The sequence below is a fragment of the Primulina eburnea genome, chromosome 6, assembly GCF_022965805.1.
Source record: "Primulina eburnea isolate SZY01 chromosome 6, ASM2296580v1, whole genome shotgun sequence".
Lineage (NCBI taxonomy): Eukaryota > Viridiplantae > Streptophyta > Magnoliopsida > Lamiales > Gesneriaceae > Primulina > Primulina eburnea.
In genome coordinates, this window is record NC_133106.1 from 28,710,790 (window position 1) to 28,727,115 (window position 16,326).

At 32.8% G+C, this 16,326-nt stretch overlaps 2 protein-coding genes and 1 pseudogene across 5 annotated transcripts; 2 read left to right on the top strand and 1 right to left on the bottom strand.

Annotated features, from left to right (window-relative positions):
• Positions 1–379: 379 nt before the first annotated feature.
• LOC140834075 (large ribosomal subunit protein uL1z) lies at positions 380–2,757 on the top strand. 2 transcript variants are annotated; one of them, XM_073198697.1, is made up of 6 exons: positions 380–491; positions 630–667; positions 1,328–1,547; positions 1,640–1,805; positions 1,985–2,190; positions 2,412–2,757. In XM_073198697.1, the coding sequence occupies exons 2-6, from the start codon at positions 663–665 to the stop codon at positions 2,463–2,465; spliced, it is 651 nt and encodes a 216-aa protein (XP_073054798.1). In that variant the 5' UTR covers positions 380–491; positions 630–662; the 3' UTR covers positions 2,466–2,757. The 2 variants fall into 2 exon arrangements, with proteins under 2 accessions (XP_073054798.1, XP_073054797.1); XM_073198696.1 differs by having other exon boundaries at positions 384–491; positions 627–667.
• A 5,570-nt stretch (positions 2,758–8,327) lies between these two features.
• On the top strand, positions 8,328–10,406 carry LOC140833422 (uncharacterized; annotated as a pseudogene).
• Positions 10,407–11,002: 596 nt separating this feature from the next.
• LOC140834076 (double-stranded RNA-binding protein 1-like) lies at positions 11,003–16,110 on the bottom strand. Of its 3 annotated transcripts, XM_073198700.1 has the most exons (5): positions 15,998–16,110; positions 15,055–15,281; positions 13,909–14,171; positions 11,733–12,132; positions 11,003–11,633 (listed from the first exon to the last, which is right to left on the bottom strand). In XM_073198700.1, exons 2-5 carry the CDS (start codon positions 15,254–15,256, stop codon positions 11,269–11,271), a joined length of 1,230 nt encoding a protein of 409 aa, XP_073054801.1. In that variant the 5' UTR covers positions 15,257–15,281; positions 15,998–16,110; the 3' UTR covers positions 11,003–11,268. The 3 variants fall into 3 exon arrangements, with proteins under 3 accessions (XP_073054801.1, XP_073054799.1, XP_073054800.1); XM_073198698.1 differs by having other exon boundaries at positions 11,003–12,132; XM_073198699.1 differs by having other exon boundaries at positions 11,003–12,132; positions 15,964–16,088.
• Between the last annotated feature and the right edge of the window lie 216 nt (positions 16,111–16,326).

The window sequence follows — 16,326 nt, forward strand, 5'->3', positions numbered from 1 at the left end:
TGTAAGTTCTTTAGGGTTTTGTCTCATGTTTGGTTCGTTTTTAACAAAACCACGCTCTCTCTGATATTTGTGATTATGTGTGCTTAAAGTTGGGTAAATAAACTCTTCCACAACCTAGGTATTAATAGTCTATTCGTCAAGGTTGGTTTACATTTCCCTATCAATCGTTTCTTTTGTCATTTGTTTACCAATCATTCAATAATTTCATTGTCCGAACCAACCGCAACTGAAAATACTGAATATGTTCCAATTACAATTCTGGTCATTTTCTTTCTTTCTTTCTTTCTTGTTTTTTTTTTTTTTTTGAAAAGGGCTCCAAAAAATTTGATTTCGATAGCCCGATATTTAGTGGGCCGTTTAATATAATCATATGGGCTGTAATCGTGTGGCCCAAATTGACATGCTCTAGGGTTTTGTAGCTCCACATTTATATGTTCTGCTGTTTCCATTTTGTTTCCTCTAGCACACACTCATCTTGGTTCCCTGCTCAGGTACTTCCTTCCACCATTTACAATCTTTCTTCAGGCGCGTATATATAGTTGTAGAGGTATTTGGTTTGTAAATTCATTGAAGGGATATTGATTTTAATGTTTTTTAATTTGTGGAATTGTTTTGCTGATACGCAGCAGACCTTGATTCGGAGGGGTGGAAGTTCTTGAATCATGAGGTTCGTTGAATTGTTTTATCTGTAGTTTTCGTTTATTTTGATAGTGAAGTGTAATGGGTTCCTCTTACTTCTATGTAACATCGAGTATGATTCCTAATCAATCCTCCTATACTTGGTATTTCCCATTTAATAGTTTTAAGAGGATTTAAGTGATGCAATGTATGAGGATATGCTTGGATGTGTTGTTCGTAAGCAAATATTTTCATCCTTTGTTGTGTTTTCTGTTTGATCTCCTTGAGTTTTTGGCATTCTGATTGAGAAATTTCTCCGGTTATATGTTTTTCTTGAATTCACCAAATCATTTATGGTGTTGGCTGTGGTCTGAAGGATATGAGTTATGGTATCTCTTTGATTGTTTCGTTTAAATTTATGCTGCTCTTTTTACCTATGGTGCCAAGATTCCACCTTTTTCTTGGGGGGATGGTCGTTAGCCGAAACTTTTGATTTAAATCTGAATTTTTACTCGGGTGGTATACATGCTTGCTTATTTTTAACCCTCAGCAAATGCTTGGTTCGCGGTTTGCCCTTGTTTATAATTGTAATTGTGAAAACAAAAGGGATTTTATTTCAAGATGAAATGAAGTGTTTAAGGTTCATACAGAGATTATTGGCACATCTATTTGTGAATGCTTATGTGGTTTGATTGTAATGCTTTTGCAGTAAACTTCAGAGTGATGCTGTGAGGGAAGCCATTTCTCAGATAACAAGTGATGTTAAGGAGAAAAAGCGCAACTTTACTGAGACAATTGAGCTTCAGATTGGATTGAAGAACTACGATCCTCAGAAGGACAAGCGATTCAGTGGTTCTGTAAAATTGCCTCACATCCCAAGACCCAAAATGAAAGTCTGTATGCTTGGAGATGCTCAGCATGTGGAAGAGGTATACAATTTACCTTGCTAAGGGTGTAAAAATTTTCACGTGTTCTCTATGGCAATCTTGTTCATTTCACTTAACCCCGTATTTATTTGCAGGCCGAGAAAATTGGTTTGGAATCAATGGATGTGGAGGCTCTGAAGAAATTGAACAAAAACAAGAAATTGGTCAAGAAGCTCGCAAAAAAGTACCATGCTTTTTTGGCCTCAGAAGCTGTTATCAAGCAAATTCCCCGTCTCTTGGGCCCTGGTCTTAACAAGGCAGGTAAGTGAAAAAATTTACCCTTCTGGGATTTAACTCGAGTATGTGTAGCAGTAGGTAAGAGATTATCTTCTATATGATGATGATCATCATCATATTTTGTGAACACCTTTTTGACCAATGGTGATAACCTCTGTCATAAAATTGAGTCAAATTTCAAGTCGCCTTGTATGAAAATGCAGGTAAGTTTCCCACCCTTGTGTCCCACCAAGAATCTCTAGAATCCAAGGTGAATGAGACCAAGGCAACCGTCAAATTCCAATTGAAGAAGGTGCTTTGCATGGGAGTTGCTGTTGGAAATTGTGACATGGAAGAGAAACAAATTTTCCAAAATGTGCAAATGAGTGTCAACTTCCTAGTTTCTCTTTTGAAGAAAAACTGGCAAAATGTGAGTCAAAAATTTCCATTATATTTTAGCCATCTAAATATATCTTTCTTAACATTAGCTATAATGTTTGCTCATGGTGATGGAATAAAATTTTTTACATGTACCATATCTCTAAAATATTGTTGAAGCTTGAAAATATTTTACCCTAAATGTGTCATATATATGGTTATTTCACCTTATAATTGCCAAGGTTGCTGAAGGGCCGTTTTGTTGTCAATCAGGTGAGGTGCTTGTACTTGAAGAGCACGATGGGGAAGCCACAACGCGTGTTCTGAGGTGATATTCTTGTTTAATTTTCAAGATCAAATCAGTTTTCTTGTATTCAAGTTGAAATGTGGAAGATGGATTATGGAGATTGTTTTTTTTTTTGTTTTGAGACAACAAACTCTACTTTACTCATTTAGTATTTTACCATGATGATGTGGGCAAGAAGACAGGTCGAAATGTGGGCAAGAAGGTGTCATTTTCTTTTATGGTTAAAAAAAGTAATACTAGGGACCTGATTTAGGTGATTTTAAGTGAATGAAAAAGCTTATTTTTAATCTTTACAGAAACTTTATATTTTATATTTGGCCCTTAGATAAATGTGTTTTTCTAAAAGATAACATAATGGTTAACTTGCGGGAGTTCTATATTAAACATGGGCTTCCATTTGTCTTCTTGGACGAAAGGGATATGGAGAATCGTTCCACATGAGATACCAACTCGTTCTACATCACTCCCGTTTTTTCATTTTTATTTTCTACTTCAGATTATGATTTGATTTGGATATCTAAATTATTATGAGTAAAATTTATTTTGGTATATGAATTATTAATAAATTGATATATGAACTATTGTTAATATTTTAATTGGTACATAAACTATAAATTTATATACGGTCAAATTAAATAAAAATTTATTTTATCTTAAACTTGATTACTTTTAAGTTCTGTTATCTATTACCATTAACAAATTCAAGTACATATATATGTCAACTTAGTCTATATATATAATGAAAATAATATTTTTGATATAAAAATAATATTTTTAATGGTCAAATTGGGTCAGAGATATTTCACAAAATTGACTTGTGAAAAAGTCGATCGAGAGTTTTTTTTGTAAATTCAGTTTGATATGCATTTTTATTTTTTAGATTATTTAATTTGGTTTATTGATTAATTTTTAAAAATTCATATTTATTTAAAAATTATATTTTGATAATTATCAATTCGAATATAAAACTAATTTTTTTTTATCATATTGATAAAAATATAATAAAAAAATTTATATTACAAGAACTCAAAAATATTATATTTGGACGATGGAAATAAAAATAATGACCAATTTAGTTTTTCGAATTTGATATTGATTTATTGAAATTCGGGAATCTGGTTATTATGAAATTTATAGATTGAAAATGAGTGAGTTTTTTCATACGTGATTGTTCAATGAAACCAAGATTTATTGTTTGGGCCGACTAAAATAAATATCATAATTGTTTGATATAAATTTTTATTATGTGAAAATATATTGCAATTTGCAAATGTAACACATATCACGCTAGATAATATTTTAACCAAAAACATAAATAAATTATATCAAATAAATGAAGAAAAGGCATATCTGATGCTCGATTATTATAGTTACAATTTAATTATCAAATAATATTTATTAAAATAAAAATTTAGCGAAAATTGATTTTAAATATTTTAAAATGAACATTAAGGTCTATAAAAAAACTTTCGGCATGGCAGTTCCATAAATATGACATATAAAAAATTAAAATACGTGTAATTCAAAAATTCATAAACAATCACGTGCAAGTATCGACTAGACATAATCCAACAATCCACAAACAGTAGTTCAAATAAGCCGACAAGACTAAAAATCAACATGAACTAACTCCAAACAAGAAATAATAATCAGATCTCAATATATATACTAGTCGAAAGACTCCAAACCGACAGAAGCAATGCAACCCAACCTCAATCACGAGCTCCACTAGCAGACCCTCCCCTTGTGCTACAAAACTACTCGTGACCTGCCATGATGCCCAAAAACAAACATAGTAGCCCCCACCGCCATAAACAACTAATTTTAGAATTATGGTATGAAACAATTAAAAAACAACAAAAATAAACATAAATTATACATAAACAAATATAAAATAAATTATGCAATGCATGAAATTGAGCTCCATAATGACGGGTAGCTGGAGCAAATAAACGATATGATAACAACAGAAGTACTGCTCGAGAAAAAACGTACATGGAAGATACATCGTCATACGACTAAGCTGCTCTGTCATGTATGTCGTGATGCTAACACCAACACCCACAATAATAGACTACACGCTGTGATGCTAATACAAACACCTACGACTCGGTCTCCACACATCTGTCACGGTATAACAGGATAGCACAACTTAACAGAACTAGATGACACAATCTCGGCGCTCATCCTGAATGGCTGCACTAATAGGCGGGATTGCTCAATCGAATCTACAGTCTCAAGTGTTTCAATATAGGCCTATCAGCCACATCATGATCTCAATATATAAAACGAGTGTCGTGAACAACTATAACGATTAACAGAACGATTAGACTCAAATATATGTCCTAATATCACGCCCTAACCGAAATGTCATAAAATATGTCCACATAAATAAACATATAAATCAACGAGACATTTAAGAACTCACATAATCCACAAAACACATAAACAACACATAAACATGTTTAAAACGTAATTTATGTCTTACCATCGTATGTTACGAAACCGAATTGTAACATACCACACCAAGTCAACTGCCCAATGATCAACTTGAAACTTCTAAGATTTCGGCCTAATCCATTTGAATAACCATAATCGTCAATAACAATTCAAATCATTCATCAAATTTTCCAAATATTCAAAGTTGGATTATTTTGCTCAACATTCAACTCGACTCTTATTCATACCAAGTTTACCATTTTCCATTTTTCAGCTCTGTATCTAGACTTGTGAACGAGTCAACTTATTCTTACTCAAATGGAGTTTCGTCAATTGAAAAATGATAGATACTTGATCATCCAAGTCTTTTTTAGTTGAAACCAAATTCAAAATCTCCGTTTCTTTACTCCTGGAATTTAATTGAATACAATGGATTCATTTTGTTTGCGAACAAATTCCAACTGCTGAGCAGCTTCAGAAAAATAAACATAACTCTCTCAATTTAATCGAAACACCAACTTGTGATTCCAAATCAAAACTTTTTTAGACTTTAATCTCAAATATATGACTAAAATTCGAAAATAATCTTTAATTTCTTAGTTACCTCCGATTTGCAAAATTATTTAAACCTACCACCACCAACAAAACAAATATCAAATATTATACCAATAATCGAATTCCATGTATAAATTCGAATCTCTAGGCTTTGGGGATACCTTCAATTGAGCTCCTAGCTAGGTACAATAGAGCTAGAATCGAGCTCTACAAGCTTGGAGGAACAAGAAAATGGCTAGAAGGAAATTGAAATATAAGGTGTGTAATGTGTGTTATATATACATATATATATATATATATATATATATATATATATATATATATATATATATCTTTTTAAAATTTGATTTTTTTAAAGAAAATATGAAATTTAAACAAGCTATAAATCAAAATAAAACAGATCTACTGAAAAAAAAATACTATTCTGAATCTGTATGGAATATGAGATGAGAAATTACTTGTAAATCGTAAATATGGAATCAACTGCGGTGAATACATGTGTGTGTCAACTTGAAACAAAGAGGAGAAAAATAAGTAATCTCAATATATATATATGACAAAAATTTATGTGAAATGGTCTCACGGGTCGTATTTTGTGAGACGAATATCTTATTTGGGTTATCCATATATTACTTTTTATACTAAAAGTATTACTTTTTATTGTGAATATCGGTAAGATTGACTCGTTTCATAGATAAAAATTCATGAGACCGTCTCACAAGAAACCTACTATATATGGGCTAATATTATAAAGTGAGAGAAAAAATGGTGTTAAATTGGTATTGGAATAGGTCGAGAAGTTAGATAGTTAAAATAGAAATAAATATGGGTTAATATTATAAAGAAAAAAGGAAATGAGTTAAAAACTCATATCGGTGCTTTGGCGTCACATGTCATCTAAAAAAGCCACAAAACTCAGTTTAAATTTAATGTAAAGTATAAGTCGAAAAGCCATAAAACTTTATCATAAATATCTAAATCAAGTACGAAACTTTCTATCATTAGAGTTGCGTAAGTCGAGAATGAATGAGATTTCATATTTTTTCGTATCGGTATTTCGACCGTCACACGTCATAGGTTTTTTTACATAACATTTGTCATTTCATTATCTATAATTTTATTTTGAGTATTTCTCAAATTCCAACATATAAATACCAGTTTTAAAAAACTAAAATGATGATTATTTTTTGTTCCGGTCATGCAAAAACAATACCTACATCCTCTGGGGGCAGATACTCATTTATTATATTTTTTTCAATTTAAAAAAATTAGTTGTAAATTTGAGTTGATAATTATTTATTAAAATTATTTTTAAAAAAATTAATCAAAAAAAATATATAATCTTAAAAAAAGTGTTCATCTTATTGAATTTATTATTGGTAATTGAACTAAAATGCAATTTAGGGTAATGATAAAATTGATTTTTTTTAGCTTGATCATGTATCAATTTGTCAATCATAAATAGTTTATGTATCGAGTAATTCATTTACAATAATTATGTAATAATTTATCAATAGTTCTTGCACTAAAATGATATTTACCCATATTAATTATTGTTATAACTACAAACATATTTAAAAATTATATTTTTCATTTAATAAGAAATAACATAAAAATACATTTTAATAAATTTATAAATTATACCTAACCATCATAGTTTATCCACTTTTCAGCATTAAAAAAATTCATTAATTACCGTTTAAAATTATAAATATGTTTAATTATAATTATCAATTTAATAAAACAAGATGATCTTGTGAATAAAATTTAGCATATTCAAGTCGTATTTTCAAAACTAACCTATAATTATTATAATTTTCTTTATAGTTTGCAAACTTCCAACAATTTTCTACATATAAACTTATCGAAATTTTAATATAAAAAATAATTTTAATATATTACATTTTACTCTTATATCTATATTTCTATACTATATTATTAAATGCGATGACATGATAATAACTACTTAGAGAGGACACCAATTTTTTTTTTTCAATTTTACCCTTATATGATACTAATATTATACTTTTGTTTTTTGTTTTTCTTTTTAAATTTCAACAAACACTTTTATTTTTATTTTTTTTATTTCAACCATTCAAATATCAATTTAATCCTCCCATAATTTGTCAAATTTAACTTTAATCCATCGATAATGATAAAAAGATTTTACACACACGCATCATTTGTGCAGAGTAATTAGTATATATATATATATATATATATATATATATATATATATATATATACACCTATCGTGCACACTTGAAAAATTGCGCATCTAATGGGTGAGTGTCACCTCATCGGTGTTCACATAGGTGTGCAGCATATCAAAATATATATATATATAAACACACCAATATATATATATATATATATATATATATATATATATATATATATATATATGTATATACGGACTAAAATTATAACACAACACACCAATATATATATATATATTAGTCTGTATATTTCGTTGAATCAATTATAATCACGTAACTACGTTTTTTTAATTAATTTAAATTATTGTCATCAAAATAATATAACTAAATGACTATTATTTTTATACAAATTTATAATTATTTTATCAAATATACATGCATACCTCGAAATCTTTTTTAACTAATTATTTAATAACAACAAAATAGATTTTACATGTGGACACACGTCTTCCATGCATATACCAAACCATGTAGACGTAGGCGTAGCCCCTCTAAATTTAAAAACCATGGAGCAAGCGAAATCTAGGGGCGTCCGCAGGTTTTGTTTGGCAGCGTTGGGTATCTTTCTCTTTGATCATTTACTCCCATTATCAAATTCTTCCTACAGAACTCAATATATATACACACACACGCGCACACACACACACACACACACACATATATATATATATATCAGCAGTCATTTGCGAGAATCGGGCCCTTTATCTTCAAACAAATTCAGGTACTCTGTAAAATTTGTTTTCTTGTTTAATCCCGACACCAGCAGATAAAGATTGGATCTTCGAGTTCTGTAAGGATTCAATCCTAGATCACTTCATAATTTTCTAAAAATAGAAGAGTCGAGGTGTTATTTTTTATTTATTTTTGTTTATTTGATAGTGTGTGATTTACTCATTTGTTTTCCTTGTGTTCTTTGTGGGATTCCTTTCATTGTAAGCTTAATGGCAGAAGAACTATCATTATGATGATGTGACTGTTTGTTTGATGCGTATTTACAAACTTGAGTGTTTGGTATTCATTTCTTGAAAAGATTTTGGTGAGTAGGTACTTGGGATCCGCATCACTTTTTGTTGTATTTCTTGTTTGAAAGGTGTGATCCATGGTTCGCAATTACGGTCGCGAAGACTGTCGTGGAGGTCGTCGTTCCAGTTCTCATGAAATTTCACGAAACGGTCACGACACAGATATTTTTTAAAAATTAATATAAATTGAAAACAAGCTCTTCGCTTGACACAAAAAAGAGCTCGACCAACCTCGACCCCGAGGTGAGTCGAGGACTCGACCCAATTTTTTAAGACCGCAGTGCTTTTCTCGATTTAAAAAAGTTTATCCATGTGAAATGTTAAATTAGCAATCTTTCACATGGATAAAATGCAGCAATAAATGGATAAACTTTGCTTTTGGGCTTAAAGATCTTGGTCATTTCTTATTAGGTCGTTTTCCTGACCATGGTTTGCGTAAAATTAGACGAGCAACGCTTAATCATAACAACTTCAAGTTTTCAAAGTTGATGTTATTGTTCAGATTTTTCCGATACTCGTCGCAGCAAGTTTTGGGTATTAATGCTGCATTTTTTACCAGCTTTTGGTGCTCAAAGTAAAAACTTGTGTTTTGCACCCAAATACAGTAATACACTAATGATACTCTTCTTCGAAATGTAGAGTTACTAAGAGTCTTGAATTCCACATTGATCCACTTTATCTTTGTCAAAAAGCTGAATTTTATACAAGATAGTTCAAAACAGTGGTAGAATCAAGGGTGGTCAGCAGGAGAATCTGATTCCTAACCAGGGGCACTGATGATTGCTGTGAAGTGTTTGGAGATTTCTTTCGTTGGAGCTGAATTCACTCCTACCTACTCTTCTTCAGTCCTATAAAAATGACTAGATTTTTTTGTTCTTTATTGTGATTGTTGTTCATCTTTTTGTCTTTGTCCATTTTCTGAGCATATCTTAGTAACTATGGAATCATCAAGAAACTCGATTAAACAAATTTTTTTGCTGTCTTTCGACCTTCATTTTTTATTATATTGTTTTTACACGTCACTAGGTGTACAATCTTAAACTGAGACATCTTTTTTTTCAGGAGAACATGGCTACTGCCAAGGTTCCGATCAACTGCATGATCAGTGTCTTTCCTCCAACCAAAAACATGAGAAGTTCATTCGTGAAGATCCCATCCTCTTTAGGGTCCGTTAAATCAATCAGCAAAGCCTTCGGCCTGAAATCCCAGTCCTGGTTATAGAGCAACTGCCATGGCCACTTACAAGATAAAATTCATCGGCCCAGATGGCACGGAAACTGAGTTTGAGGCCCCTGATGATGCCTACCTCCTTGACTCGGCCGAAAGTGCAGGACTCGAACTTCCATATTGCTGTAGATCTGGTGCATGCTCCACATGTGCGGGGAAAATGGTGTCGGGTCGTGTTGACCAATCTGATGGCTCATTTCTTGATGATGATCAGATTGAGGCAGGATACTTGTTGGCCTGTGTTTCTTACCCGACTTCCGATTGCGTTGTTCACACTCACAGGGAGAGTGATTTGTATTAATAGTGTCAAGCATGTCGGTGAATTTGCTTGTTTCTTGTCAAGTTCAGTTGCAAAACAGTATCGTTAGCGTCAGAGGAGGCAGCATTGGCTCCATGAATGTTGGATGTTTTTCCTATGATCTTTGCTATCTAGCCGTTTAAGCATCTGCATTGTTCTTTTCTTTGATTTGACTCTAGCATGGCAAACATTATGATAAAATGTTGATGCTTTCTGTTTGGATGAAAAATTAAAGCATTGCCCACACTTTGGCAACCGATTTTAACCAATTAAACCACACACTAAGCCATGTTCTTCAACAGTGGACCCTTCAACCACCATGTGGATAATACACATCGAACTACTCAAATAGTGGAGAGTTGTGAAAGGAGCAAATTACAAGGACAATTTAATCAAAAAATTCATCCGACACTTCTCATATACTTCACTAATTTCCTTAGTTTAATCATTGCAACAAGTCAATTCTTAAATTCTTGCATGTAGCATTCTTTTATTTAGCAAATCCTTTTATGTTTATTAGTGCTCCCAAATCGTTTTCATTTCTTGAATGATTCAAGTATGGTAGAAATTCCCATAATTTGATTTTAGATTTGATTTTATTTTTTTCATTTATTACAACATCAAATTGATGATTCAAGAACTAAAGTGACCAAACAAAACAGACAAGAAGTGGACTATCATAGTTAAATATCATGGCTTCGGGAGTGATTTGAGGTTTTGACTCCCATGACAACCTAATACATCACAAGTATAAGAATATAGCGAGGTATGCATTTAAGATAGATTTAGGATTACTATTGAAGCAGAAACAATCTGAAATTTAAATTATGTGGCATCACATAACATTACAATGTGTCATTTCCAGTAGCATCGTCTGTATCCAATAAACAGTCCAATAATAGATGAATCAAATACCCGCTCTGAATCGATCCACAAATCCTCAAAATATCCTTTTGATCACCGAATTTCTTGGAAACAATGTGCAGAGAAACAAAAGCAATAAATTTAGATGATTAATTAATCATACCCAAGAAGAGTGTATGATCCTTAACAGATTCCCATGTCAGGGTTCCACATAAGTGGAGGCTGATCCTCCGTCTTTTCGAAGTCCTTCATCAGATGAAACCACAGGCTTTTCCAGATTATTGTTGCATGTTTCTGGACGAGTAAATCTAGACATAGTTTCCGAGAGAGCAAGTCCAGAGTCTGGTTCTTGGAAGCTATCAGCATTGGCTACACCTGATCCAACCGGGGTTTCAATATGGGAAACAGCAGGAGTCTCTATCTCGGAAACAGGCATCCCCATATGGGTAACAGGAGTCTCAATTTGGGAATGGGAATCGACGGGTGTCTCAACAATGGAGCTAACAGCATCAGCAACACTCGCTTGTAAAACTTCCTGTCTGTCCATGTTGACTTCCAAGTTATCTGTAACCACAATATGTTGGGAATTAACAGCACCAGTTACAGCAGATTCAACCCTGGTTTGACAATTCAAATTCGCCTCCAATCCAATAGCCATCTTACCTTTAATAAAGTTACACTTCTCGATAGCACGTTTCTTCTTCCACTGCTTCTTGAAACGCCCCTTCTTTGGTTTGAGCGCTGCAGCAGTTTCCTGAGTACTGATTCCAAGATCAGTCACTTTCTTTTTATGTGGAACAACTGTGTGGTACCCAACCTCATCTTCAAAGGCAGAAGTTGTAGACTTGATGGCTAACAAGGCAGTCCTGGCAACTTTAATCTCAGCTTCCTTTTTTGTGCTTGCAGAAGCCCCTATGTACTTGATACCCCCAATGTCAAGAACACAAGAATACATGGGCTTTTTGCCCGATTGGTTATCCAGATGGCACTCGTACAGCGGGATTGCATAGTTCATCTTTTGGGCGTATTCTTGCAACAAGTTTTTACACAAGCCTGTGTCATGCTGATATATACAACCAAATATCAAGGTCACACTCCTTGCGACTAGCAATCAAGAGAACCAAAATGGAAAGGAATGAGCATCAGAGTTAAGGTATAAAGTGATCTTTTGTTGATCAATCTTATCTTTTTCAGAAATTTAATCGTTTATGAATTATGATATCTATGTGCCAAGGGATTACCTTATGGAATGTATAAACCAAAATTTCAGATATAAAATGCACTACTTAAATAGACAAAAAACACGGGTCCAAGTTTTTAGGTTCCAATTGAAATGATGCTTTGAGCTAAGGAAACTACTAGAAGAAAACTTTTAATTACCACAGGGGAGAATAAAAATACTTAAGGACTATCGATTATGAAGAGGAAAATAATTCCATTTTTATTCATTATAGCTGTAACAGCTATGATTGTGAAAGATCCAATTTTTTTTAGGAAACAATATTATATTAAATAATTAAAAGCTTTTAATTACAAGGAGTGGACAAGTGATCCACACAAGAAAAAAGAAAAATATACGCCCTCATTATATTAACAACATATATATATCTCCAATATCTTAATAAATTTGAGATCCAAAAATTCTTAAACTCTATACGCTTCTCGATCCAGCTAGAAGCTCGAGTCTTAATCTTGTACCAACATTTATCAACCGACTCTTCTAGATTGTAAAAAATCATTCTATTCCGCTCCAACCAAACAGAACTGCAAATACAACGAACTACCACCGTCCAAAAAATTCTACCCCTCCCGCTGACTTCACGTCCAAGATCTGCAGCAAATAGCTAGTGCGAAGATCTTGGAACTACTCATACCAAAACCCATCTCCTGCAATGCTCTGAACCAAAGACAGCTCACGAAAGGACAATGAATAAAGCATGTGGTTCTAAGTCTCCACTTCTTCCCAACATAGCACACAAAGAGCTCAAGTAAGCCACCTCTTTTGCATCATCTCACAAGTTGAATGATCCGATTTTCATTATAAACATCACAAGTTTCTTGCAAGAACAAAACATTCATATGCACGAAGTAATGTATAACCTATAATACATATATTAAGGTATATAATTGTTGGTTCATAACTCAAAAAGCTATGTTTTTTTTCTGCACAAGATCCAACCTATATGACCGTGACACGAAATAGTAGTTTGGAGTCACTACACTCCACTATATGTAGAAAGTAATGCAAAGGAAAAGTAGTAGTTCCGAATCAAACAAAGTGGCAATATTCAAGTGGATATATCTACATGGTCACCTTCATCTAAGATTTTTTTAACAAATTATGCAGCCAACGTGTTTCTAGAAGGAGAGGGTGAAGCAAGGGCCAAGGAGCACAACATAATATAATTTCGACAATTCTTGCTTTTCTGAAATAAGTCAATAATAATAACAAAATACGTGAGTTGACTGAAGGCATCCTACCAGAATGAAGCTTGATCTTCAAACAGTGCTTTCTTGTACGATCTCTAGTAATCTTATCACTCGATAACATCATAGGGGATAAAAAATAACTAAAAGAGCTCCCTATATCCTACACACTGATTTTTTACTTCCAAGCTATCCAATCAACCTACCTTTTATTTCAAACTAATTCCAACAGGTATGAACGAGATGAAAACAAGAACATAAACCCAAAAAAACCAATGGGTCGATGGGAATGGCTGATGCAGTGTCTAGCCAAAACAGCGTTAATTAAAGAAATAAGCAAATGGACATATTAGCCCCGCTATATCTACTAGCAGAAACTAATAAATATAGCAAATTAATTGAAGATGATTACCACTGGTTGAGAGATGCCAAATTTCATATCGACTAAGTTGGCAAGTTCCATGAGCGCAACTTCGGCAGCTGATTGTTCTGCTGCTTTGCGGTTGGAAAAACCAGGTAGAGAATCATATCTAACATCGTTCACAATCACAGTTGACCTAAAGGAAGGCTCGTGAGAAGGACCTTCCTTGATAGTTTCATAAACTGGTGTTCGAATACCTGCTTTCTGAGCATACTCTTGCAAGCGACTCTTGAAGAAATAACAGTTTGAGACACCTGAAATGCATTGATAAGTATTAAAATCTAATAACAAAGTATATATGCACATTCAAAATTAGGATCGGTGAGATCATTAAGGAAAAATTCCTAAGGATGTTTTCTTCAAGAAAGCCAACATGAAGAATCTTGCATCAGAAAAATATCCTGTTGATTTCAAGAAATTCACTCAGGTATGCACAATATCATTTTTAGAAGATTTCCAAATTAGTTAAACAAAAATAACAATCAAAATATTACTACAATAAAAGGCTAACAAAAAGTGTGCACTCATTTATATTGTGTTTGAAAATATAATAATGACATTTTAACAGTTTGTTCAGTTGCAACGTTAAAAGATACCACTCTACACATAAGAAACCATTCGCATACGATGTCAGATATTCAGCCTGCTTCCTCGCATGCTAGAAAAAATTACAAGGCAAAATAGGGAATATATCAAAATCTGTAACCCTCTTAATCAATCAGAAGTCATCAATGACACAACCACAAAGATGTTACAACCACTGTTAACGGAAGTGCCATGAAGTCATTATTTCAAATTATTCTCATACTGATTTTCCAGAATTCAAAAGACTGGCAGATAAAGTTGCATAGTTGATCCTTATTTCCAAGATTCCAAGAAGCATATTACACCGCACCTGCGCCCAAAATTAATACACCCCAAAGAAAAAGAAGCACTCTATATGAAATTGGATCGACTATGTTAAAATTTGAAGCATATTCCTTCATACACCTTCCTTTTATAATTGCTGCTCTAAAGACAGAAATCTATAAAACAAGACAGGTAAACCTAATAACAGATATAATATATGTCTGTAATTACATTATTCAAAATAAAGAACAGACTAATAGTGGAAACAGAAGAGCAATGAGCTATTACTTGGATGTGTATTTTTCTCAATTGGAAAATGACTGTCAACTGTGCTCGTCCTCTTCTTTGCAGGTGATGCCAGTTGAGGGGCAACCTTTGGACTTCCATAATGTTCTTCCTGGGCAACTGGGATGGAAGGGTTGGCAACCGCAGGATATGCTCCCATTAAATTCTTGGCAGTACCACCAATTTCAAGCTGGCCAGATTCCATTTATACTATCAACAGCTTCTCCAACCTATGTTATTCTTGACTCGATTAATTTGGGCAAAAGTCAATGAACCACATATACCATTATCGAATCATGCAAGGAAAAAGAAACAGACTAGGCAAACAAAAGTAAAATATCTTCTACATTCAATTCAAGAGAAATAACATGAATTCATATTTCCATTGAATGCATAAACATCATTCTTGACCATCTAAATCTTACTTCAAGTCCAAACAAAATTCTAATTGTTTACATCGTTTCATTTGAACCGAAACAAAAATTCACAACAGTCAGCATATCTTAAGCTCAAGAGCAAGTGACCCAGCAACCTTCCCCCGCTCGCACCTTTTATCTCTCACAAGGTCAAGCAATCATTTTGGCTGCTTTTTCACACGCATTGACATAGAAAACCAAAATACTTTTGGGGTCCTATCCGACATTCCACTTTCCATTGTTTGCTATCTAAATAAATCTACTACATGTTAAACACGGACTTTCAGCTATTATCCTCTTTCTGAAGAAAAAGGACAAAAACCAGGATTTTCCTGCTGTATCAACAACTAACAGGAACCCAATTCCAGAATCATCTTCAGTTGTTGCTGAAAAACTAAGAACTATATTTAACAGCAGGAAAAACATAAAAAGGAAAAAAAATTAGCCATTCATATACTCATAAAATTCTAACAGCAAGCTCAAAGTAAATGATTACCGAAAACTAAATCAATACAAGGCCGAAAACTGACCCGAAGCTTCGATATGGTAAAAGGGCGTGCCCTACTTTTTCCAAATGGAAATTGAACAGAATTTCAAGTGTAGATGGCATAAAGAGAGGAAAGAATGTGTATCCATATACATATATATATATATATATATATATATATATATATATATATATATTATTATATTAAATGAGAGGACATTAGAATAACTACCTTTGAGAACACCAAAATTTTTAATTCCATAATTATCTTTTTTACTCTACTAAAAACCTTTTCAAATAACTCCATATTTTAAATCTACTATGTATATATGTATGTATATTAAGTGTGAGGGCATTAGAATAACTAACTTT

Coding starts and splice junctions, on each gene's coding strand:
- LOC140834075 (XM_073198697.1), top strand. Junction 1,548..1,639: donor ATGCTCAGCATGTGGAAGAG/GTATACAATTTA, acceptor ATTTATTTGCAG/GCCGAGAAAATTGGTTTGGA. Junction 2,191..2,411: donor TGAAGAAAAACTGGCAAAAT/GTGAGTCAAAAA, acceptor GTTGTCAATCAG/GTGAGGTGCTTGTACTTGAA.
- LOC140834076 (XM_073198698.1), bottom strand. CDS start 15,256: ATGGAATCTGGCCAGCTTGAAATTGGTGGTACTGCCAAGAATTTAATG. Junction 14,172..15,054: donor TGAGAAAAATACACATCCAA/GTAATAGCTCAT, acceptor AATGCATTTCAG/GTGTCTCAAACTGTTATTTC. Junction 12,133..13,908: donor TTGGCATCTCTCAACCAGTG/GTAATCATCTTC, acceptor TGTATATATCAG/CATGACACAGGCTTGTGTAA.